The sequence below is a fragment of the Leptonychotes weddellii genome, chromosome 15 (genome assembly GCF_054177405.1).
Source record: "Leptonychotes weddellii isolate Sample4059 chromosome 15, ASM5417740v2, whole genome shotgun sequence".
Classification (NCBI taxonomy): Eukaryota; Metazoa; Chordata; class Mammalia; order Carnivora; family Phocidae; genus Leptonychotes; species Leptonychotes weddellii.
Window position 1 is genome coordinate 21,090,705 of NC_138383.1, and position 25,851 is coordinate 21,116,555.

Below are 25,851 nucleotides of genomic sequence, written 5' to 3' on the forward strand. Positions count from 1 at the left end.
AGGTTGGTGACACAATAAAATTCCAGGTCAACTGGTTATCCTTCTTTTCCTTGGATAGCTTATCTCTCCCCTCCTCCAGCTCTGCCTCCCCTGCCCTTCCAGCAGATGACCTCTTTTCCACCTTCAGAAAGAAAAGAGAAGCCATCAGATGTGTCAACCTTCAGCCGCCAAAAGAGGAACTTACCTGTACTGACAACCACCCTTCCTTCCCATTAAAGTGGAGGAGGTGTCCTTCCTCTGGTTTAAGACTCTCTCATCATGGGTACATAAGAGCATCATGTGGGCTCCTATGTCCTGCCTGTCCTTACTGATGTGTCTGTCAACCTCCCAACTCTTCTGGGGGAAGAATCTAATGTTTAGAGCACCTACTATGCATCGGACGTTTATATTCCCACAACATAGGGGAGAGATGATATTATCCCTACTCCTCCAGAAAAGGAAGTTAAAGCTAGGAGAGCATAAGGTCCCACGGGCTATGGTTGAAGACTCTCCCTGGTAACATGGCCTTGTAACCCTTCCACTTTCTTTATTTCTTAGAGGTGAGGTTCTGTGGAGTCTGACTTCTGCCTCTAAGATAAATGGCTCCTTCCATCACCACGAAATGTATTCAAGTTTCTTTTGTCTTTGGAAACAGTGATTAAATAGTCCCCACCTCATGCCTACTTCCCATTTCTACTCATCTATGCTAATTCACTGTCAAACTTACTGAAAGAGTTTACTTCACTTTCTACCCCAACTTCTTGCTTTCTGTTCCATCTTCAAGCCACTCTACTCAGGCTTCTGCTCCTATCACTCCACTTACACTTTTTCTCCACGGTCTCCTATAACCTCCGATTGCTCAAATTCTATGGTATTTCTCGGTCCTTAACTTCATCTCTCAACAGTGCTGGCAACTATGGACCCTTCTTGAGGCATTTTATTTTCTTAATTTCTGTGATAATTATACTCTCCGGGCTTCCCTCTTACCTCCTTGGTTGCTTCTCATTCTCCTTTGCAAGCTCATCTTTCTCTATCTTTCCTTTTGATGTGGTTGTTTCCAGCATTCTGTCCTGGCCCTCTTCTGACTTGATGCACTTCCTTTGAGCAATCTGATATACCTCTGTGCTTTAGCCACCATGTAAATGACTCACAATCATAGCTCCAGCCCAGATCTAAGTGTTGGATCCTAATGCCAAGTGCATGTCCATCAAGCTGCTCAAACTCAATATATCCTAAGTTTAACCCATCATCCTGCCTCTGTCTCCATTCCTACTCCCAACCAGCTCTACCTCCTGTGTTCTCTATCTCAGTGGATGGTAGCTCTATGCACTCTGTTAATCAAGCCAGAAACTCAAGAGTCATTTCCAGTTGCACCTTCCTCTTCCAGTCAGTCTTTGAGTTCTGTTGATTCTCTTTTCAGAGTATTACTGGAATCCATCCACTTCTCTCCATTCCCATTGCCAATACCCTTGTCATGTCACTGTCATTTCTCATGAGGACTACAGAAACAACCTCCAAGCTCGTTTCTGTATCTCCATTCTTGTTCCCCTCCAATCTAGTCTTCATTCTGGGGCCAGAATCATTTTAATGCACATTGATAAAAAATCACTGCTTTGCTTGAAACCTTTAAGTGGGTTCCCACTGCCTCTTGTCAATGTCTTAATAAGGTGAACAAGGCTGTGCATGACCTGGTCCTGTTCACTGTTCAGCATTGTCATTTACCCCCTAAATCTAGTGGACCCTTAGTAAAACAGACTTTGTATCTGCTACTCCCATGGGCCACAGGCTCTCTTAGCTTGGAGCCTTTCCTCTGCCTGTTTAGCTCCTATTTCCCTTCACCCTTTCATGGGGCTCACTCCTAAGCAGCCTTCAGATCTCAATTCCTGGGCTTCTCTAGATGCTCTAGAAGCTTCTCTTTGCCCCTCTCTGTGTGGGGGCCACAACTCTGTACTGTGTACTGTGTCCTGTGCTTCCCTGGACATGAGTTCATCACGCTGTCTTGTATCTGCTGCCTTTGTCTCACTGCCAATCACGAGGTGGAAAGTCCTGTGAGAGCTGGAACTTCGCTGGTTTTGTTTGCTGTTCTACTCCCAGCACTCGGCATGGTAGCCGGCACAGATAGGGGCCAAAACATACTTGTTAAATAAGGTTATGAAGAAATGAAGGGAGCAGTGGGATTTATTCTTTCAGTTGAGCAGATTTAGTTTCAGCTAAATCCAAGATATTCTCCTGGTAATTGAACTGGTTGTGGCGGGAAGAGAGCAACTGCCTTTGGAGAGAGTTTTCCCAAATGGCTCCCTAAATACCATGAAGAGAGTCTCAAATGCCATACCAAGCGAGGCTGAGTTGATCTTAAAAAGAACAGGGAATTACCTTTTAAGAACCAGTCTTAAATAACTGCATGTGTCTACCACCCAGCCCACTGTTTCCCCACACCTTCTCATGCCCCCCACTCTCCCCCAGGCCAACTTCTCCCTACAGTCTGCATTGCCTTGTGGGAAATTACCCGGAGCCCCTCAGCCTCTGCCTGTCAGGATGTTTTAAACTCCTCTCCGTACAAATTATGTTACTGTCCATTTTCCAACACTGAAGTTAGGGCAGTTTCTGCCTTAAGTTTTCTTGTAGTGTTGCCTTTTGCTTAGCATGTTGCTGGAATGCCATTTCCACAAAGCCTTGCTGAGAGAGACACATATTCTGTCTTCCTCTCGTACTGTTACTCATAAAAACCCTAGCTTTAGCTCTTCTGCTACCTCACAGGCGGGAGGGTGGGCACAGTGTCGTCTGATAGTCTTTTGATCCATGTCAACTTGCTGAAACACATGTGAAGGGCGGTCTTCCACCTGCCATATGGTGTCATCTTCATCACCTGAGGGGCTCAGACCAGGCATTCCCTCCCTGGGGACTGTCTCAGACTCCTGACTTCGACTCATGCTCCATAGCATCCGCCTTTAGCCGTAAGGCTGGGAGTAGGGACCAAGCCTTGGGAAGGTGCTCTCTGCCAACCCGAAGAGGGTGCAAACAGGAAGCAGATGAGGCTCAGCAGGACACCTGCAAAGACCAGGCTCCCAGGCCGTGTGCTCTTGCTCGAGGGGAACACTGACCCTGCCGACTGCAGATGGAGAAGCCTCACCACAGTGCTGAGAACTGAAATGAGTGAAATCAACTCTCTGCCCTTCAAAACAAAAGAGCAGGCAGAGAGTAAGGAGGATGGCACAGTCTCAGAGACCGTAAGTACCCTGCTGTGGGAGCCTAGGAGCTTAATCAAAGCACCTACAGGTCTTGGGATCTGACTGGCTTTTCCAGATTTCATCCCTTGGCTGGATACCCAAAAAGGGCTGCAGGGCTGAGATTTTAAAGCATGAATGGAAAATTTCTAGGCTTCTCTTCCACTACCACCTCCCATGCATTGCTCCAGCCCAGTCTGAACACCACGAGGTATTTTAAAATAATTTCTACTTTGATGAATTGCTGGGGAGTCCACAATTGCTCATAATCAAAGGGAGAAAAATGCAAATGAGATCCGGCCGAGAACTATCACCACCAAACGTTTATTTCACTGCACAGTGCCAAAAAGAATTAAAACAACATTAAACTCACAGCAATCATGTTTAAACCCTCGTTTCCAAGTGCCAAATTGCACCACTCTGGATCATACAGATGTTCGTTAATTATGCTAATTTTTATTAAACTATTAAAATGGAGAGAGTACTGGCTCAGCCAGGCAGACCCCAGCTCTGAATGAACTCTGCTCTTGTCTAGAGGTGCTAATTTACTGCATTTTTATTAAGTTGCTGATTCTTGGGTTTTAGTTTTGGATGGCAGACGGGACTGAATTCCTGGGATCAACGTTTTCAATAAAGTTTGACTTCCCCTGCCTGGATGTTTAGAAAGACCAGAAAATGCTGAGACACTCCCGGGAGACCTGAAATCTTCAATGCGCAAGTGGTTCTACCTCCACGGTGGGGATACACGCCTACCACGGGAAGGGATCAGAACTGCCCAGGCTCCTCACTCCTCAACTCTATACACATCATGTATGGTATAGCTAAGGGGTTAATTACGTAACACAAGATGCTTTAGATAAGAATATAAAAAGCTGTTTTAAAAAAAGCAAACCGACCCTTTACATCAGCACTTGCCTATTGTCACGAAGTCTTTACAGAAGCTTTTCACTCAAAAATAGTGCACCGTGTGGTTTGTTCTCATCATAAATATTTCTAGGCTTGATTAGACATCCGTTTCCCTCAACACCAACCCTGTTCCACCTCCCTGAACTCCCCAAATGAAGGAATCTTGAAAGCAAAGGTGGGTTACTTGGACTCCCTTGTCTGGTTGGAGAAGCTATTGGCCTAGATGAGCAGAACATCGAGTGAACTTGAAACAGACACAGCACTCACCATCAGCAACAATCAAAAGTGTTTATGGGGGATTGCACACTGCCATAAAAGGATTTATGCTGCTAATCTCCATCAACAAGGAAAAAACAAAACAAAACAACCCTACCAAACCTGCCATAAAAAGAACAGCAAATTCTATAAACAAAAAGCAGTATGGCCACCAACCACGGACATGTTGCACAGCTTGACTCTGCCTCTAGTGGTTCCCTATTGCTGTTTATGGTTTCAAGACTATCACGGACCTCCTCAGTGCTCCTCCTGTCACAGGGCCCTGAGTCCCTGTGTGGTGCTACAAATACCCTGTCAGTAGGTGTCAGGGGATATCAGGGGGAAAACCAGCAGGCGCCTATCATAAGCCTTAAAAGAGATTAAATACCCCTACTCCATGATTGCTACATTTTAATTTCTCTCCTCCCTGCTGGTTCCTATTTGTATAAGCTCTTCCATGGCTCCCCTGGAGTAGCACAGACATGACCTGGAATGACCATCCTGTCTTGGGATGAGAATTCAATTTCTAGGCTCAGTGAATCCTAGGCTGTTCCAACAAAAGGAAAGCACCATCCTCTAGGGCACAGATTCTTAAACTGGAGTCTGTGAACCCCTGGCTTGTCCATGGATGGACGCGAAGGGTTCTCTGAACTCCTTGAATTTGGTGTAAAATTTTGTGTGCATGTGTCTATTTGTCTTTATGTCTTGTCCCTGGGGTGAAGTCCAGAACTTTCATCAGATTCTCAAAGGGTTTATGAACCCTCTACAGTTCATGAACCAGTGCTCTGTGTGTGTGTGTGTGTGGGTGGGTGGGTGGGTGGGGGATACAATGATCTTTATGGCCTGGATCTGCACTTTGGCCCAGGGTGGCCTCTCTCCACCCCAGCCTAACCCCCAGCTTTTAAAAGTACAGTGAAAGGAAGTCAAGAATCCTTGTTTCTGCCATGCTGGGTTTCTTAGGCTTCAGCCCTCCAGCTTCAGAGTCTGTTCCTTCTTCTAAGGTTGAAGGCTGACCAAGCTTCCTCATTCTTTCTAAGGCACCATCCCTCTCTCTCTCTTTTTCTTTTATTATTGAAGTATAATTGATGTACAGTGTTATATTACTTTCACGTGTACCACTAAGGCACCATCTCTTTAGCTGTGACGTCTCTCAATAGCTCCCATTCAAATCCACGTGATGGCTTTTGGAGCAAGCTGCTTGACCCCGTCTGCCCTGAGAATGTTCCTAATAGAAATGTTCTCTTTTCACATTGAATTGGGTTTCGATAAGCCTCTGTGGAACAAGATTCCCGGAAAATGTCTCATACTTTTGTTCTTTTAACCATCAAAGTTCACTATACCAGTGCTTGTAAATAAGAGAATTCCTCTTCAAGAGAACAATCAATCAGCCCCTGACTTGAAAGATCAATAGAAGCTTGATATATGTATGGGAAAGGCCAATCAATCACAGAACTATTGGTTTATGATTGCTCATTTCTCTTATCAGTGCTTGCGCATCCGACATTATCATTAGCAAAGATGGGAAATTTGAATTCCTAAGCAGAGTAGATTGTAATATTCCAGGATCAGCCAAAAACATTGTATTTTTACTCTGGATTGGCCCACAATTTCTCTACTTCTAAAATCCAGCTTTGGAAATTTAATGCTTTCTGAGGATATCATAAATTATTAAATAAATTGAGGGCTCTAACTCAGCACCCTTCCAACTGCTGAGAAAAGCAAGGCTGGGAATAAGGATTGTTCACCAAAGACAAGCAGGTGCCCATTTTTCAGCATAAGTGGTTTTGTGGGGAGATTTTGCAGAAGGGAAAAGGAAGTGGTCAGTCGGGTGGACGGTGGATTAGTGGGGTTGGAAGCTGTCAGAGGACTGGAGCTCAGCGCTCGGCTGAAACCTTGGGTAGCTTGGCAGCCTCCCCAGGCTGACACCATGTTTTAAGTTCTTGGCAATCATTTTCTCTTTTTTCCATTATTCAGAGTTTTGGTCTATCAATCATAATAAAAATGAATCATTAAATTTGCCTCAACTGAACCAGTTTTATTTATTGTTACATTTCAGGGAACTTGCTAACCTGGAGATTGGCGGGCCTGGACTGGGGAGGAGGGAAAGGCATGTGAGTGTGAGAAAGGGGGCGAGGAAAGGCTGGGTGGTCAGTGACAACAGTTGGGGGGGGGGCATAAGGTGACAACTGGACAGCTAAGAGTTGAGTGTTCTGAGGAGGAATGTGTCAGCTAGATGGGGGGTGGGGTGTCTGAGAGCACTTGAAAGCAAGGGGAAATTCAGCCTCAGGCCCGAAGCCTGGCGTGCAGGACCCGTGCACACGCTGGACACTGTTGGTGATGAAAGTGTGTGCAAAACACAGGCCGTGCGCGAGAGAAAAATCCTAAACTGTGAAGAGAAGAGGGAGGGCCGGAAGAGAAGTGAGAAAGATACACACAACTTGAACTTGGCCTAAAAAAGACAGAAAGGATAAAGGGAAGGTAAACACTTTGCAGATGGGAGAAAACAAGGTGCCAAGTGCAGAATTCAGGAACAATAAAGACAGCACCATTTCGGAGCTGATAGAATTGTGATACCATGTGAGACCGGCGTATTAATATGTATTCCGTAAACAGCTTACAGCTCTGCACCGCTCCGTTTTGCTCTGAGCGCAGTACCAGCCTCAGGCACCACAACGCAATTTGGAAACAATGTGACGGAAATGTTTAATCTGCTCGGCCCATCTGGGCTGCGTATTTCTCCAGATCTCCCTGAGAGAGGCGCCTTGAATCTCCACATTGCCTTTAATATTCTCCTAAATCACCTCCCCACTGCACTTCAAGGGCCATCGCTACAATATCACAGGTTCATCTGAAGTGCAGTGGGGGTGGGGTGGGGGGGAGGCACAAGCCAGGATATTTTTTATTTTAAAATAATTTCCAGAGATCGTCTTTTCTGCTTCCTTAGAAAAAAAAAAAAAAAGGAAAGAAAGAAACGTTATTCTACTATTGCCGGAAGGTTATTGAGGTTGTTTGGTACAAAACAGGGTAGGATAGAGTGGAATCATTCTCCAAAGAATTATTTTTATTAATCTCGATTCCCTCAATTGGACATGGGAGGGGGTGAGTAGATGCTTGTTTTCTCTTACCTCTTTTTCTTGCACCTTGCTAGGGTGATGTGTTCATTTGGGGCTGGTGCCTACTCTGCTTTATGCTCTCCTCATTGGGTATTGGCTTAACTCTGCCCTGCTCCAGACAAAGCCATCTTATTCAGGACAGGTATATGTTTGGTCCCTGCTCAACTAAATGCCCTCACCAGAAAGGGACACTGTCTATATTATTAATTTCAGCTTCAAACCTTAGGTTTTTCTCTCTTTAAGGTACAGGTGTTGAGCGTCAGATTTCTGCCTCCCCCGCCCCCCACTTGATTTTGCCAGATTCAGTGATTTGGGGCTAGAATGTAGGAAGCTGGGGTAGGTTTCAGAGAAAGAGGGGATGATAAGTCGCTGCGTTCCAGACCTTAGACAAATGAAAGAGAGTTGCACATCACCAAGAAAATTAGGATTCCTTTTGCTTTGTGAATTAAAGAAATGAATAATTTAATCCTCAAGATTGTTCCAGCGAGGGAAAGGCAACGTCCCAGTTGCGGAGCCCTACAGCCTGTCGGTGTGTTACATCATCTGCACACATAGGCGTTTCCATGACAACCGCTTATAGCTTCATTTCCTGGATCCCTCTAGGGGGTGTCACAGCCAGATCCACCTGCTTTTCACCCTACCCTCGGTGGGGTCATGGTAAGGTCGCCAGAATAAATGAACGCGGGTACTAATGATCTGTTTACTGCTGTTTATGCTCTGTGTGTGTCAGGGGCACGCACATTTAGAGAGCTCATTATGGTTGCAATTAGAATGCACCATCGCTAGATATTTAACTCCTTTTTCTTTTAAATTAGCATTTTAATAACATTCTTTGAGCAGAGAAACAAAATGACCATTTTTCACGGACAAACTTCTAGCTGTAGGTGCAACTTTAATGGCAAAGTTGTGAAGGGGAAAGAAGGAAGGGGAAAAAAAAGGCCATTTTTACTACTTCCACCCTCCTCCTTACCAAAAGGATATTTTTATTTCCTTTCTAACACACTCAATTTCCTAAATTTGTTTTGAATCCAATTATTTTGGGTGGCTTAAAGTACCATACTCTTGTTGGATGGAAATTAGCAGCGATTGAAATTAACTTTCTATGTGACCTGTGAAAGGGGCTAAAATAATTACAAGTGTGTATAAGAAACCCTCTCTCCAAAAGACCCTTGCTGCAGGATCAGGCTCTGATCCGCTGATACCATTACTGGAATATCTTTATAATGTAACTGCAAGGGCTATTTTCTTTAAAAAGTTGATTGTTTCTGTTTTAAAATTCTTAGGATTGTCTTATAGGGGATGAATGATGACAAAAACTTGTCATTACAGGAAGGAAGAATGAAAATAACAACACGGCATCATTTGCCGTTTAAAAATGGCCAGATCTTGGAGCACCAAAAAACAAGAGAGACAGAACAGGAAAGATTCAGTGTAGAGACCCACTCGGTCAGGATGTTCCATAAGGCACTGCTTTAGGAATTGGCCAACACCTTTGCTAGGTGTTTATAGATGCTCTGTTTGTGGAAAGTACAGTGAAAAATAACAATTTGAATGTTTCGATTATCTTTCCCAGTCTGTTCCATTTTCATTATTTATTTCCTATAAATCGGGACCTTGCTGAACATAATTCTGCAGACAAGGAGGTGGATGGGACAGCCAATGTGAACGAGGAGATAGATGGTGGGTGCGTGTAAGATAGATGCTATGCGTTTATGAAAAGGAGCAGTATGTCTGCATGTGAACATCCACAGAGTAGAGCAAGCAAGCGTGTAAACTATAATGGGTATTTATAGGTAAAAAAAAAAAAAGGTGCAAGGAAGATTGTATGGGAACAAGCACACTGAGCCTGAAAAGAGTTTTGCTTTTTTCCTACCCTCTTGGAATCCACGTCCAAGTTCTGCTAAGAACTCAAGCCTTTTCATGACAACAGACGGGGGATTTCACAGCCAGAAGACTCAGGAGGTCAATAGTTGAAAAGCAAGAGTTAGAAAGCACGATCTTTATCGACATCAAAACAATGCCACTAAAAAAACCCCAGAACGATAGAAGAAGGAAAATATTTAAAGACACAGCAGGAAAAAAAAAAAAAGAGCCTTTATAAAAATGCAGGTCTAAAATGTTTATGCTGTTGTATCAGCCTAGTTGCACCTTAGAATCTGCCATTTCATAAATAAAATACGGATGGCATAGACTATAATTTGGTGATAGCTACCCCAGGACATATCTAGATGCACTTGTGTTATTTTAATTAAATACTGCATTATGGTTTGTGACAACTACATAGCTACAGCGTAAATGAATTCGAAATTAAAGTGTTACTTAGGCATCCAGTAATTTTTGTTTCATTCCTCAGTTTTACAAAGCAAATAGCTATAAAATCAAGATGTTTGTTCATTTACAGATGGAGCAGGATTGTTGTTGCTGTTTTTTTCCTCCTTAATCCTCATGCACAAAAAGAAGACAGAGCTCAGAATCTGGCTCCCAACACTCTTAGCTTATGAGCCACATCACAAAGAAAAACACATCCTCTTGACTATAATGTGAAATGCTGAATATTAATTGCTGGTATTATGCTTATCTTTCTAGCCGGGTTCTGTCTTTTAACAATTATTCTGATGGGCTGCAGTCTTGCACCGCCAGGAGATTTTTCTCCTTTGTTTAACAGTTAAAAACCTATTTGATTTGATTTGATTAAAAAAGAATCTTAAAGTTCACAATGCTCCTTGGAAGTTTTAGTATCTGGAACTCTTCCCAAATACAGAATGTTAGTGGGAACAGAGAAGACGCCGAAGCTCTTTGCTAAAAAAAAAAAAAAATAATGCACATTTGTGCATCTAAAAGAAAAAAAAATATTTTTCATTCTGGCAATATTGTTTCCTTAATGAAACTGGAGAGGGCATTACAATTTGATATAATCAATTAGTTAGTTTAAATGTCACTTCACTAGCAAATTATGAGGAAGATTCAGAATATTCTCATCTAACAGGCACAGGTTTTCGCTCAAAATTAATATGGTAGGGTAAAAGGATTTTTGCTCAAATCTGAGGATTTAATTGTATCTTTAATGTGTCATATGTCAAGATGAAAGTTTTTAAATAGCAAGTTTTCCGAAACCATTGTCTATTATTTCTAGTTTGAGAATCAATATAATCTTTTTATTAGCCTTATTAAATACCATACGTCTGGCAATGTCTGCTAATCCCGGCTTTTCTGTGTTCTAACCAATTACCCCAAGTGGCCCCCCACCCCCCGCCAACTAATTCTATAAACTGAATGGAAGTTACTCCCCTATATGTTTGCAATGAAGTTATAATTTGCTTTTAATATTTTGCTAGTTTGGTTGGAGAACCGGACCCATATACTACCAAGAAAGGCTGGCAGACAGAGGTTTGGGGAGGCTGAGCTCCTTTTGAGAAAATAATTACACAGAAACAAAGCTTTTGTGACTCCTTTTAAATAGAGCACCTCACCGAAATGTCATCCAGCGTCTTTGGCAGATTAGTGAGGAGTTTATTACTAGATCTCTGTCTAATAAACGTGCAGTTGACTCTGGAGGAGCTGCTTGTTATAATACTGGCAGTGGGAAATGGAGGGAATGTCACAGTTAAAGACACAAATTTTCCCCATAATATATTCGAATGGAAACCTCTGAATCCAATACTACATGGGCATATCTAATAAATTCACAATATTTCAGTCTCAACAGGCTTCACCGGTTAGTTTTAAAGATTTATGTGGTAAAAAATTACTCAGTGATGAATATGGTTTATTCTGTGCAGTATTGGAGGTATAAGGAATTAAACTACTGTCTTTAACAGTGAATTTATTATTACCTCTGTCAAAAGACGAAGCCTTTAACAGCATTTGTTATAAATTCACCGCAAAATAAATGGCTGGAATTTTTTTACACTGGAGTTTGTAAAGCATCGGGCGATTCTGAGCATTAACCTAACCCTGCCAAGGCTTATATGGTTCTAGGTAAACAATTCTGTCTGGGCCTTATAGTTAACTATCTGATCTGGGACTTTCCACCTGACTGAAAGGTGTGTGCATGTGTGTATGTGTGTGTGTGTGTGTTGTGTGTAGAAAGTGAAGGCTCCTGTCCGGACAACAGTTTAAGGGTAAGTGGAATAAAGTGGAAAATGCATTTTTTTCTCTTTTTAAAAGATGGGTTTTATAATAAATGGCCAGGGTTTGGAGGGTAGGGTTGATATGCAATTGGGGCTCTTGTTAGCAGGTTTATATGCATGCATATGCACACACACAGAGACACACACACACACAAGCATCCTCTCCCTTTTGTCCTCTCTTGGAATGGGTGTCCCCTCATTTATAAAAATTACCTGGAAGGAATGAGGCTGCCAGGGTTTGTTCTAGACGATTGGTTCCTGTCTGGGGGAAAGGAATGGCCTCTACTGAATTTGACCGGTGTATGACCGTTGCCTTCCAGCTGACCCCAAATCCCATTCCCATCCTCCTAACTCTATAGACTCCCATTGGGGTTATTAATGAGAGAAAACACCATCATCATCATCATCTTCGTCATCACAGCACAGTGTTGACCTGCTTGTTAACATGAAATGGGGTGGTGGGGACAGGTTCTGCTTCTCTTTCATATCATCATAAATAAGAAAAGATATTTTCCGACGGTCTCCCCTTACTCGCCCCCTTTGGTTAGGTCAGAGGTGGATAATTGCTCTTTGACAGGCATTGATCAGTTTCATCACACTGTTTGGGCAGCCTGAGCCCCAGGCCTATATTCTCCCCACTTACTCCCCTGAATTACCTCCCAAATAACCCTGCCCATCCCCCCACACAGCCAAGCTGAGGGTAATGGTGCCTGAGGAAGTCCTAAATGGACACTAGATGTCACCAAACACCTCCTTTCCCTCAGAGCCCTGAAATTAAAAAACCAAAAAACCAAAAAAAAAGAAAAAAAAAAAAAACCAACCCAAACCCAATCCAACCCTTCATTTAAAGCAATTGAAGGAATTAACTTCTCTGTTTTTATGAGGCTTTTATCACATTCAACTAAGCACACTTAGGACAGGAAGTACTGCTGCATTCAGATAATTTTACAACATACACATCTCTTTTGGAGGGAATGGGGTCAAGGGAGGGGAAAGGTCTACATTCTTTAAGTAGTCCTTTGAGGGAGGAGGTGGAGAACGGGGGGCTTTAAAACCCCCATTATAACAGACATGGTGTTGTGCTAAACACAGTCCAGGTGCTGGGAACAGACGTGCTGCCTTCAGATAACAAGGAGTTGGGTTTGGAGTTAGGGTCCAGCCTCATTCTAAGTAGCTTCAGCCACGCTGGAAGCGAAATGTCACTCAGGGTGACAAAGTCGGTCTATCCTCAGCCTCCAAAGGCCTAAAGCATCTGACAGCACCATGTGTCTGATGTTAAACTTGACTTTGCCTGTAAGGCTCTCTGTTTCCATGTTAACTGCACCGGCAGAGAAGACAACCAAAGGCTGGTGTGTTTGGTCCACGGGAACATCCTCCCACCCCAGCTAAGCCACTATGTAAGTAGAAACCTTCTGTTGTGCCCAGCTGATTGCTCCGAGGCTGATCTCCATGGGCTTAAGTGGCAGGGCAAATCTTGGAGGAGCCTAAGCCCAACTCATGAGGCACACAATGTAAGCCTAAGGGATGTGGCTTGTTGACTCAGTTTACCCTAAATAGAAGACCTCATTCAGGGACCTCTTCTTTCTAGTCAATTGAGAAAGAGTTTTTCTTTCTCTCTTTAATTTGGCCCTATCTGCTGGACAGCTCACGTTGCCACTATGAATTACTTCTGGAACAGGAGGCTTAATTTTTAAATAGGCATTTATTTAAGTTCTCTCACATAGTAGAATGAGCACCTTTATTACTTAGAAAGCAGGTTCCCTAGTGAGAGACCTTGGAGCCGGGAAGAGAGTCACTTCCCTGAAAGCTGGAACTTGCAACTCATCTTACCCAAATAGAGGCTTCTTATCTTACCTCCCTTTCTCCCACTTGGAATAAATGCCCACAGCGGTGCTGGTCCACAGAAGGGCCTCACGGTCCGCAGATAAAAAGAATGAAGCCAGGGCCCGGCGCTCCTGCATGGAGGCTGCTTCAAGCACCTGCCATGTCATGCCTGGTGCCCAGGCTGAATGGATTTTTGGAGTACACCTGTTGTTGAACCCCTGCCAAGTACTGATGGCCACTAACCCCCAAATCACTTTTCCCCGCTGTTGATGTTTGGAATGTCAGACAGGACTGAGTAGCAGCCGGTGTGTATTTCAAACACAGCAGATGGATTTTTATATTAGCTCCTATTTCATGTTCAGGCAGAGCGACCGCCACACTAAAAGCCGCAGCCTCGGTGCTGCCGAGTTTGCTTCTGTGAGATTAATTCTGTGAAATTAATTGGGACAAGATTGAAAAGGAAATTAAAATGCAGCTGAGTGAACAGGCCTTTCAAACACCTTTTTCCTGCTCTATTCAAACTTGGATTCTGCGGTGGTCGCAGGCATCGTGGGAAGTAATTTACGAGAGGCAGGCTCTCAGGAGCCATCGGTTACATATGAGGAGACCTGCACAAGCGCCGCAATCTGGAGCCACTGAAGAGCGCTAAACACCCCGCTGTGGCCTGAGCTGCGTCCTTGCTTGGGGGTGGGGGTGGGGGGGGGGGGAAGCGGGGCTCAGTTCCTGTACCAGAAAAAGCTGTTCAGAAATATCTGGGCCCAAAAGGAACGTGGGAACATCCGCTAGATGCGCAGATCTGCTTCGTTATTAAAATCTCCCTTTAATATATTTTAAGGCCCAAATTGGAGCTCAGTGAATTAAGTGGGCATGAAACTGCATGGGGCCTAGGAATGTATGGATGTGTTAGGGGAGGTCAGCAGGGGTCCTGCTGATGGCGCCCATTGGTTACCGTTTCGGAGCTTGGATACGTGGCTCCGGCCTCTCATCAAATGAGAAGTCTGAACAATCCATCAATTATTGTCAGGGACAAAATCTCTCAGACCAGGGAAGGCTAGTGGATTTCCATGTAGGCCTCTTCACTGGATGGTTTTCTATTTCCAAGTAAGACGCTTTTGTGCTTTTGAGTGTCTTTGTGGAGAGTTTTGGGCAGGACAGGCTACCAGTTTTTTCTCTCTCACTTCACCAATAATTTATTGGACTCCTAGTATGTACCCAGCATTGACCCCAGAAGTTTACTTTAGGGACACCTGGGTGGCTCAGTCGTTGGGCGCCTGCCTTTGGTTCAGGTCATGGTCCCAGGGTCCTGGGATCGAGCCCCGCATCGGGCTCCCTGCTCGGTGGGAAACCTGCTTCTCCCTCTCCCACTCCGCCTGCTTGTGTTCCCTCTCTCGCTGTCTCTCTCTGTCAAATAAATAAATAAAATAAAATAAAATAAAATAAAAAAGTTTACTTTATTGTTAGTGGTAAAGAAAGGAATATGATAATAGTTACCATTCCCTAGATGCCAGGCACTTCTTTACATGAATTCTCTAATGCAAGCATCATAACCCCTGTGAAAAGAAGTTACCCCAATTTTTACAGATGAGAAAACAGAAGATTAGCAGGATTAAGTGACTTTGCTCAGGATCACATAAGTAACTCATCTGTTACTGACCTGCTTCCTTAAGAATAGGACAGGTGATGGGTATTTGGTTATCTCTGGGGTATATCTTTCTTGCCCAGCCAATCATCCTCTCTGGAAATTTTATTTTAAAAAGGACAAATAGGGGCACCTGGGTGGTTCAGTTGGTTAAGCGTCAGACTCTTGGTTTCTCAGAGTTGTGAGATTGAGCCCCGTGTTGGGCTCTGCACCTGGCATAGAGCCTGTTTAGAATTCTCTCTTCCTCTGCCCCCCTTCCGCCGCCCCCACTCGCGGGGGTGTCAAAAACAAAATAAAATAAAATATAAATATTTTTGTCTCTCTCCCCAAAATAAAATAAAATAAAATATAAAAAGGACAAATAGCTCTCTTTCTGGGGTCATTCTTGGGTCCAAAGACCCTAGGCCCTAACAGACTCTCCTGGCCCGAGGATTCTAGGATTCAAGGTTGGATCATATTTGGGCAACCATTCAGAAACATCAGGGAGTGGCAGGAGCCCAGGAATAAAGCCCAGACGCAGACCCAACCTGGCTTCCCCATCCAGGGGCCACTTCCTGTTCTTAACCTGCTCCTCCCCCCAATATTTCTTTTATCATACAAAGAGAGAGGGGAAAACCAGAGGCATTTATGAGGGCCCAAAACAAAAGAGCTTATAATTGAAATTTTTAAATTTGTTTAATCTGAGTAAATAATTAAAGCGAAACACATTTTTGTGTGGAATTTCTTTAGCAGTTTTGTGGTGACAGCCTCATCATGTTTAGAACAGGAATGCTCGAGGTGGAAGGAACCTTAGAGGTTATCCAACACAGCTCCCTCATTTTACAGGTAAGGAAACTGGTCCAGGTAAATTGAGCCACAATAGGTTGCATCTTGCCTTGCATTTTGTTTCTTTTCTTTCTTTCTTTCTTTTTTTGTTTTTTTTTTTTAAGATTTTACTTATCTATTTGAGAGAAAGAGAGCACACAAAGCAGGGAGAGGGAAAAGCAGACTCCCCACCGAGCATGGAGCCCAATGTGGGGCTCAATCCCAGGACCCTGAGATCATGACCTGAGCCTAAGGCAGACACTTAACCTACTGATCCACCCAGACACCTCTTGCCTTGCATTTCTTGGTGGAAATAGACTTCTCCAGTTCCTAACCCAGTGGACCTTTCTTGTCTGACAAAGGTTTGACTGGCCAGAGAGAAAAGTACAATGGAGATTTCCGGATACCATTTTTCTGGACTAACCTCCACTTGGGTCAGTTCTTTTCCTCCACATGTGAGAGGCAGGTTGCAGAGTATAACCGAGTCCAACAAAGGAAGCCAGTTGGGGCTAAAGTGGAATGCATTTAGGATTCATGTGAGAGAAAATTCCGGAGATTGGGAGTTGCTGAACGTCTGAATAGACAAACAGCTAATGGTAGAGGGATCTCCTTTTTCTATCTGTCTGAATTGTTTCATTTGTGCTTCTTCGAGCAAGGGAATGGATTGGGTGGCCTTTTAAAGTTCCTTCCTGTCCAAGGACCGTTATTGAGTTAGGTGATATAATAAAGGTAAATCCAATCCGAAATGCTCCCCAAGCCAACGTTAACTGGAATGAAGCTTTATGAGGGAAACTCCAGTTGAGCTTCCAGCTTTTCATTTCCTCCTCTGACACGCAGGGATTAACAGCGTGCAGAAGGGAGGCAGCTGGTGTAGCTTTTGGGGGAAGAAATGCGCTACTACACCCGCAAAGGATAAAAATAGACTTAAGACCTTCCAAAAGATGGAGAAAGAAACCAGACAGAACCAGAGCAGCAGGGTATTCTCCCTGAATCAAACTTTGTTATATTAGCTCTCAGTACGGGAGGAGAGGAAGGGGGATTGGTTAAAAAAGACAGGTAGAGGAGGCTCTCCATGTTCTTTGGTATCTCTTAAAAATACGACAGCCATGGTACCCGCAGATAGCTCTGTACTTCAGGGCAAGTCACCACACAGCCCCTTCTAAATGGAGGAAAGGGACCCCCAGTGAGAAGCCATTAACAAAGGCAAAAGACATGCAAAACAAACAAAATAATCATGACCGAGAGAGAAGGCCAGCAGACAGTCTGGCTCTGTTCTCCACCCCCCCTCCTGCGGCAGGCACCTCAGACAATGTAAACAGTTAATTTGTTCACCTGCAGGCTCTGGGCAAACAGAGGCCTGGTCACACCTGAGTGGATAACTCGATTACCCCTGTAATGCCGGTGTGGTAATGTACACAAATTCTATTACAAGGCAAACCTTGCTTTCGGGCATTTGAAATACCAATCAGGCCAATGTCCACTCCCTTCTTTGCTTCCAATTTATTCTTGGTGTATTAGAGCTGCACCAGAATGGCACTAGGATGGAGCTGAATTAGGACTCTGGAAGAAATCACTAGAAGACTGTGATCGCAGTCAGCAGGGCTTGCAGGCTTCCTACTCTTCTGCAAAAGGTTGGGTCTGAATTTGGTCCTTGTTCCAAGGGGACTTGTTGCAACCCCTGAAAGTTACCTTAAGTCAGCACTGGTCTGTTTCCTGAAGACCTTATGGTATCTTTCAAATCGAGACAAACCCTTGGCCATGGACAGAATAAAGATAAATGGCAAATGATGGGTTAATAACACAATGGGTTTTCAATTTACCTTTATGGAATCCACATACTCAGTAATTAAAGAGCAAACGGTGCTTATTTAAAAAATGTGCTTGTAGATATTGACCGACCTCATAGAGAAAGAACTTTTTAGTAAGTTACTTCAGAACCTGTTTTCTTAGCCCACCTATATAGAATATGTATAATCTTTCTTTCTTTTTTTTTTTTTTTAAGATTTTATTTATTTATTTGACAGAGACAGAGACAGTGAGAGCAGGAACACAAGCAGGGGGAGTGGGAGAGGGACAAGCAGGCTTCCCGCTGAGCCGGGAGCCCGATGCGGGACTAGATCCCAGGACCCTGGGATCACGACCCGAGCCGAAGGCAGTCGCCCAACCAACTGAGCCACCCAGGCGCCCTGTATAATCTTTCTTTACAAAGGATGATGATACTGAGCCATCAAATGGTAGCCTGTGAGTTCTGAATCATCTTCACATTAGTGATGGATCTGCAATAATCTATCCTTTTATTTTTTCCCAATTGTTTTATGATCAACAACACTACTTGTGAGATGGTTAGTTGGGGCTAGGGATTAACTTTATGACTGAGGAAGAGAATAAAGTTAGCTGGCTCTTGTGGGGTTGGATTCACTATCTTGATCTTATCAGCACTTGTTCAAACCGAATGAGCCAACTAGCTCTGACTGTCCCCCCCATCATAATTATATTACGGTCTTGTTTATCTGTAAATGACATAAGAAGATGGTTTACCAAGACTGAGTGTTTTGAAGAGAATTATACAGTAATAAATTATGTACATAATGATGACCTTTTAAGTACCACAAGACCCTAAAAAGAATAAATTGATTGGCATGGCTTTAGTGTTATTATCTACTTTATTGCATTTTTAAATTTGAAAATTAGTTCCTGAATCTGAATTTTCAATTAAACTTTTCCCTAACAATTATAAATCAATGGGAATTTACTTTATGTGTGAGGGAGCCATGTAATGCACACAAGAGAAATATATGACATGGAATAATTTTGGTTATGGGGACTACATCATTGAGAGTGAAAAAATCGATTTTTTAGAGGGGGGCGGGGCAGGAGGAGAGGGAGAGAGAGAGAGACTCTTAAGCAGGCTCCATACCCAATGCGGAGCCCGACGCAGGGCTCCATCTCACAACTGTAAGGTCAAGGCCTGAGCCAAAATCAAGAGTCGGATGCTTAACTGACTGAGCCACCCAGGCGCCTCCCCAAAATTGACTTTTGATCCAGACCCCACACTCTATGTCCTTACCTTGCTCAGAATTCGGATGAGGTCACCCCTTTGGAAGGACAGTTCGTCTGGCTGGTCACCATGGCAATCCCATAGGCCCTGGTAATAACTGGTATAGTCCACTGGTCAAAGAGAGGAGAAATCAAAGTTAAAAGGACTCTGTCTTTTTCCATGGAGCCCACATATTTACTGCAAGTGGAAACCAGGGTTCTAATATTGCCCCTAGGAAACCTAGGATTCCGGGGGGTGGGGGGAAAGAAACAGCCAAACACTCAGCATGAGCAAAGGACTGTGGGAAAAGGAGATCATTAACTAATATTAAATATTTACAGATTACCCTAAGTCAGATGTTATTCAATAATATGATAAATACATTCATTTATTAACAAAAGAAAAACAGGCAGGTAATTTTTTACTTGGTTTGTAAGTAAGCGGTGCAGAGATTTCCTGCCAGATTTTCTTGATCCAGGGCATCTAAACTATCCAGCGCTTGTCTTCAAAATGCATTTGAAGGAACGGGGTAAGTCTCCAACTTCTGCCTATTTACAGAGAGGCTGAGTCAGCCAGCTTGTGTCTGCATCACAATCTCACACATTGGTCTCTTCTGTTACACAGGAACTTCATCCTGGGCATTTCCCACCCAGATTCTGTGTGAGGTAATCCCCCAATAAATACGGTTACGAATAGCCCAGTCTTTAAGTGGAACCAAGGGGGGTGTCTCATCCATTACAACTAAATTCTGGGTGGGCTGGCCCTTTTCCAGCATCTCATTTGTAGACCCTGAACATGCCTGCCAAGATTTATCTGCAAGCCCCCAGGGGGACAGAAACCAAAGTGATCTGCATTAAAAATGAAAGCAACTGAAGAGGACAAACCAAGCTTTCGAAGCAGCTGGAGAGATTTACTGGGCTTCTCAGCAAGACTAGATGGCAGTGATGCTACAGGACAGCCATCGATTCTTAGCAATGAAGAATCTGTATTGATCTTCTTCTACCCGGAAAGGTTAAACACTAGAGCGCAAAGTGGGAGAGGATCTGGGGATTTGAATGGCAGGAGAGCGGATGCCCACTGGACCAGGGATGATGTGGCTGTGCTTCTGTTCCTTCGGATGCTACAGGGGAGAGCGGTCAGCAAAGAACCTACCAAAGATGAGATTCTTGTTGATGGGAGTCAGGAGTCCTGGGTTCTAATTAAAATTCAAGTGACTTTTGGGGATCCTATTTGTACCAGTTTCTACCTTTCCCTTTGTTTTGACCCTCCCATGAGGAATGATAGTGCTGGTCACTGAGGATGGGAATAGATGGGGGAAGGCAGGTGGGCAGTGTGGGTGGACAGACGCACTGGCTATGTTTACTTTCTAAAAATCTTGTTCCTAACTTATCAGCAATTCAAATAATAAAGGCACAGGAAAACAAGATCCCTGTGTGTATCTGGAAAAGAACTTTAGTAGGAACCTTAAAGTGCACAAAAACCAAGGAGGGACAGATCTATTTAATTAAGACTCAGATGCTGCAAACAGAAGTAAACATGTTAACCATATAGAAATGAGCATGTTTTCTTTTAAGAAGGTAATTGTATATGCAGTAAACAACAGAGGGCAGCAAACAAGACAACCACACTGGAAACCATTAGTTAAGAATGTGTTCAGAAGAAAAATACATTGGGAGAAAAATGCTAACTATTGGAAAGACAAGGCATGTATTTTGGGGGATACCAGGGCATGAAATAATAGAGAAATATCAGTCCCTGAAGAGTGAAAATAGTTTTCCCAGAGGATATATTAATGTATTTTTAGTTATAATGGAATTGATTAATCAGCTGAAGATTTTGACAAAATTAGAAATGAAAAGTGTATATATATATATATATATATATTTAAGGATTTTATTTATTTATTTGTCAGAGAGAGAGAGCACAAGCAGGGGGAGCGGCAAGCGGAGGGAGAAGCAGGCCCTCCCGTTGAGCAAGGAGCCCAATGCAGGACTTGATTCCAGGACCCTGAGATCATGACCTGAGCCGAAGGCAGACGCTTAACTGACTGAGCCACTCAGGGTCCCTATATATACATATATTTTATTTATTTATTTATTTTTTAAAGATTTTATTTATTTATTTGAGAGAGAGAGAATGAGAGAGAGAGAACACCTGAGAGGGGATAGGGTCAGAGGACGAAGCAGACTCCCTGCCGAGCAGGAAGCCTGATGCGGGACTTGATCCAGGGACTCCAGGATCATGACCTGAGCCGAAGGCAGTCGCTTAACCAACTGAGCCACCCAGGTGCCCTATATACATATATTTTAAAGATTTTATTTATTTATTTATTTGAGAGAGAGAGTGAGAAAGCACAAGCAGGGGGAGCGGCAGAGGGATAGGGAGAAGCAGGCTCCCTGTTGAGCAAGGAGCCCAATGTGGGGCTTGATCCCAGGAACCTGGGATCATGACCTGAGCTGAAGGCAGATGCTTAACTGAGTGAGCCACCCAGGCATCCCAGAAATGAAACGCATATTGACGTCAATATTCTTCATGCATTTATATGTTATAGAGAAAATAATTTCTAAATATAGATTTGTAAAGCACAACTTGGTATTTCTGAATGATAAGAAGACTGGCAAAGTTGTCTTGGCTTTGTCTAACTTAGCAGATGGTCACTGTGGGGTACTGCTCCCCATTTGCCTGGAAATGCTCCTAAGATTACGAGTACTTTTTGGGTATATATGTAAAAAGTGACTTGATATTGGCATATAAGACACCAGAGGAGAATAACTGGAAATATACCTATTCTAAAAGCAATATAGATCATAGGGAAAGCAAGAAGCTAGGAAGAAAACAAGAGCCTTCCAAGAAAAAATATAGAAAATGCCTTTGGTTCTTCATAAGCTAAAGGCTAAAAGAAGATAGAGCTCAGGAATCTGGCAGATAGTTTACCTAGCCCAAGAACCAGAATTGTCAGAACTAGAACCATAAAAGGACAGCTTCGAAAAATAAGCAGAATGAAGGGCTAAACATGGGGACTTGCTGTCCAGACAGAGGTATTCTGGTACTAGGGAATTCAGTGAGGAGGAACACCTTAACTGGACAAGATTGGACTCGGTATTGCAGACTCCCTGTTTAATATAGGTGTGACTTGCATTTATGTGTATGTGTGCACACAACTTCTCTACATTAATTCCTTAGCATTCAACAGACATGTCCACAGCGCTTACGAAGTGCCTGGGACCATGTGGGATGCTGGGAATTCCACATTGGCCACACACCGTCCCTGCTCTTTGGGCTACTGTCCAGTGGGGGAGGTACTGGGAAACAGAGTCGTACAGATATTTACTTATCTACAATTGTGATATGTCTTCAAAGGGGAAGTTGAGGGTGCTGTGTAGAACAGGGAAGCTAACTTCACGGAAGGCTTCCCGGAAGCTTTGGTTGTGTTATAAACGCCTGACTGAGAGCGGGTGTTATTTAAAGATCTTGAAGAGGGGACGAGGTAAGGTGGAGGAGGGCTTCCTTCCTGACCCTTTGCCTCTGGAAGAGCTTAAAGGCCTGGAAGTTTGCCGGGGCAGTCCAGCTTCTCCCTAAATTTGCCCAGGTCATAAACAGGGGAATGCCTGAGGAGACTGATGTCTTTAGACCAGTGAGGAATTGGGAGCCTGAGAGAGGATTTCCTCTGTGGACTGGATTGAGGTTCCTTTAGGTTTACACGACTCTAGCAGCAGTCTGAGATCAGACATGGTGCAGCATTCTGACCATTTAATTAATTCAAAGCATCCTCATTCTCATTTTGAGGACATTATTCCATCTAATTATTTTTTTTCCAGTCTGTCCATTTGGAATGAAAAACAAAAGAATAAAGCTTAATGCTAGCATTTCTCAATGTCTCTCCAAAAAACGTAACTCTGCACTAAATAAAGCCTGGTAATTCAAAAGCAAAGCACTAATATATTCAGCATAAAACAGAGGACCTAGAGCAATAATGACACCACTAATAACTAAAACAGTTATAACAATTAACAACAATTACAATGATAGAGAAGCTAATGGGTATGATCACTGCATTTAAATTGCAAGCAGAGCTGAGAAGGACTTTTTCTAGAGAAAAAAAAGGGAGGGCAGCATCTTATTTTCTTTATCCCATGTAAGAGAAGCTAAGCTCCCAGCAAACAAAATGTCATAGGAAGAATAGCGATAGTCTAAGTTTAAAAATATATTGTTTTCTCTCTTCTCTAGGTATTTATTGCAAAGCATTTGCCATTGCACACCAAGTTCTTTATAACCAGTAATAGTCATTTCTCCTGTAAAGGAGGCCAGGTTGGTACTACTGTTGACAGGGTCAGAATTTGAAAATGAGCCTCTATGACATGGAGAGTTCCAAGGTAAAAAGGACCAGGATACCTTTTTGCCTGTCCTCCTCCTTAGAGACAACAGAACTTGACTGTGCTCCGTCCAGAATTCATATGTCACCTTGGGCTTTTGTTTGGGAGACACTGGGTAGCTCCAGAATTCAAGTTGTGACCAAGAAAGAGAGGCTAAAAGGCAGGTCAGCATGTTGTTTACATTTGCTTGATGAACCAAGGGCCTGTGCTAATGAGACCTGGTTATTGGAGCAACTACTTAACAAATTATGGAAAAGAGAGACAGAATGAGAAGATGGATAAAGCCAGTCCTTGCTAGACCATGGGTAGGTGAGAAATGGACATAGAAGGCCAAAGCAGTGACCCACTGGAAGGGAATTGGAGTATTTTCTGAGCCAGGCTGGAGAAGTCCACCATGTTCAGTCCATTAAAACAGACTCAGTCCGATACCTTACTGTTTCAGAACGAAAGGCATAAAGAAATTTGCCAGGATGCCTGGGAGGCTCAGTCAGTTAAGCGTCTGCCTTTGGCTCTGGTCATGATCTCAGGGTCCTGGGATCGAGCCCTGCATGGGGCTCCCTGCTTCTCCCTCTCCCTCTGCCCCTTCCCCACACTCATGCACCCTCTCTCAAATAAATAAATAAATAAATAAATAAATAAAATCTTAAAAAAAAGAAAAAAAAAAGAAATTTGCCAAGCTCCGCTGGCTAAGACACTAGAACAGGAAGAGCTGCTGAACATTACCATTTGCTTGTTTTCATAGCCCTTTAATCTTGAGTTTTGAAATTTCTATGGTCCTTAATGTTGTAAGTTTGATCTTGAACTGGATGGAGAACACTCACAGATCCTGATCTTCATCTCCTATGCTCCTTTTATTGGGCCAAAATTGTAGCTGGCTGATGCTCAACTTATGTTTGGTCTTGGGAAACAGGTTTCAAAAAGTAAGAGTTGCAAAGCCCTCTGTGGCTTCCCTGTTTCTTTCGTGGAATCACTCCACTGGTATATGAACTAACATGGAAAGGTGCCTTAGTGGTGGAAGCTCATCAGTGACCACATTTCTGCCCTGCAGAAATTACCGCTTGTGGGCTCCTTTTTGGCTGAGTTTGCCCACAATTTTAGAGTGAAAACAACCTGTTTGGAGATCTTCCTTGGTCAGATATTTGATGTATCTAAGGATGAGTTGTGCCTCTAGCTCGGCTTTTTATTTGACATGGCCGACCCAAGCCAATGGACAGGAGTTTTTGTATAAACAACACAGAACGAGTTTTCTTTTTGGTTACCTGGACATTACCTTCTCATGATAGGGAAGGGAGATAAACTCTCATCACGGAAGACACTTAGTGTTAGACTGTTAGGCTGATGGGTTGCAATTTAGTGAGAATCTGAGGTGTTGAAGACTCACTCATTAAAATAACCCTGTTACTAACAGTCATGCTGTAAACTGAGCTCTTTATAGATTGAACAATCAATACTACAAGGCTGTGATAGATTTTCTAGGTAACAGAATAAAATAAAAGAAATTATATCTTACAGGGTCATTAACACCCAATGAGGATAAACTGAATTCCTTTTTTCCCCCCTCTTCTGATAAGATCTAGTTGGGCTTTAAAAATGTTAGTAATTCTATCGCGGGAAAGCACAGCATTTCTGGGAACAGGATCCCTGGAAGAGTTCTGGAGAAGAGTACGTGGATTTTAAAGGTAACCCTGATATGGGGCGCCTGGGTGGATCAGTCATTAAGCATCTGACTTCTGCTCAGGTCATGATCCCAGGGTCCTGGGATCCAGCCCTGCATCGAGCCCTGCATCGGGCTCCCTGCTCTGCAGGAGGCCTGCTTCTCCCTCTCCCACTCCCCTTGCTTGTGTTCCCTCTCTCGCTGTGTCTTTCTCTGTCAAATAAATAAAATCTTAAAAAAAAAAAAAAGGTAACCCTGCTAGCCATAGTATCTTTTAGGAGAAAACACCCCCCCCTCCCCCGCTCCCACCAAACCCTGCCAAAGACATGTGACACTTGAGAAAAAAACTAAGTGAACCGAACTTGTGTAGCTTGTCTGTTACATAAGAATTCACATTGTCCTAGAGTTCCCTTTTATATGCCTTCATGGGCCTGCCTACCCTTTCCTTGGACCTGTACATTTTATTGTTATAAAGCTAAGTGATGACATTTGGATGCTCCATATTTGTTGCCATTTCTATAGCTCCTTTGGAGAAAAGGCACTGTATAAATTCAATAAATAAATAAGTAAACACAAATAATAAAAATTCCTGCCTCAGATTCTGCAGAGAGAGCAAAAAGTCCTGCTTTTTTTTTTTTTTTTTAAGATTTTATTTATTTATTTGACAGAGAGAGAGACACAGTGAGAGAGGGAAAACAAGGAGGGGGAGAGGGAGAGGGAGAAGCAGGCTTCCCACTGAGCAGGGAGCCCGACGTGGGGCTCGATCCCAGGACCCCGAGATCATGACCTGAGCCGAAGGCAGACGCCCAATGACTGAGCCACCCAGGCACCCCAAAAAGTCCTCTGTTTTTTAATCACCAAGTCACCAATCATTATAACTGGTGGGAAGTATAAACCATAGAAACATATTTAG

The 25,851-nt window shown here is 43.3% G+C and overlaps 1 protein-coding gene and 1 long non-coding RNA gene across 2 annotated transcripts in view; both read right to left on the reverse strand.

Moving 5' to 3' along the window:
* SKAP1 (src kinase associated phosphoprotein 1) overlaps positions 1-25,851 on the reverse strand; it is a 266,750-nt gene that overhangs the window by 3,752 nt on the left and 237,147 nt on the right. The window contains exon 11 of the mRNA XM_081805143.1: positions 18,942-19,042. Within this exon, the coding sequence (XP_081661269.1) occupies positions 18,942-19,042 (101 nt within the window). The remainder of the gene's footprint in view (positions 1-18,941; positions 19,043-25,851) is intronic.
* Positions 16,840-17,851, reverse strand: LOC145717352 (uncharacterized). The gene is made up of 2 exons (XR_014140505.1): positions 17,207-17,851; positions 16,840-17,033 (listed from the first exon to the last, which is right to left on the reverse strand). It is a non-coding gene; the product is annotated as an uncharacterized LOC145717352 (long non-coding RNA).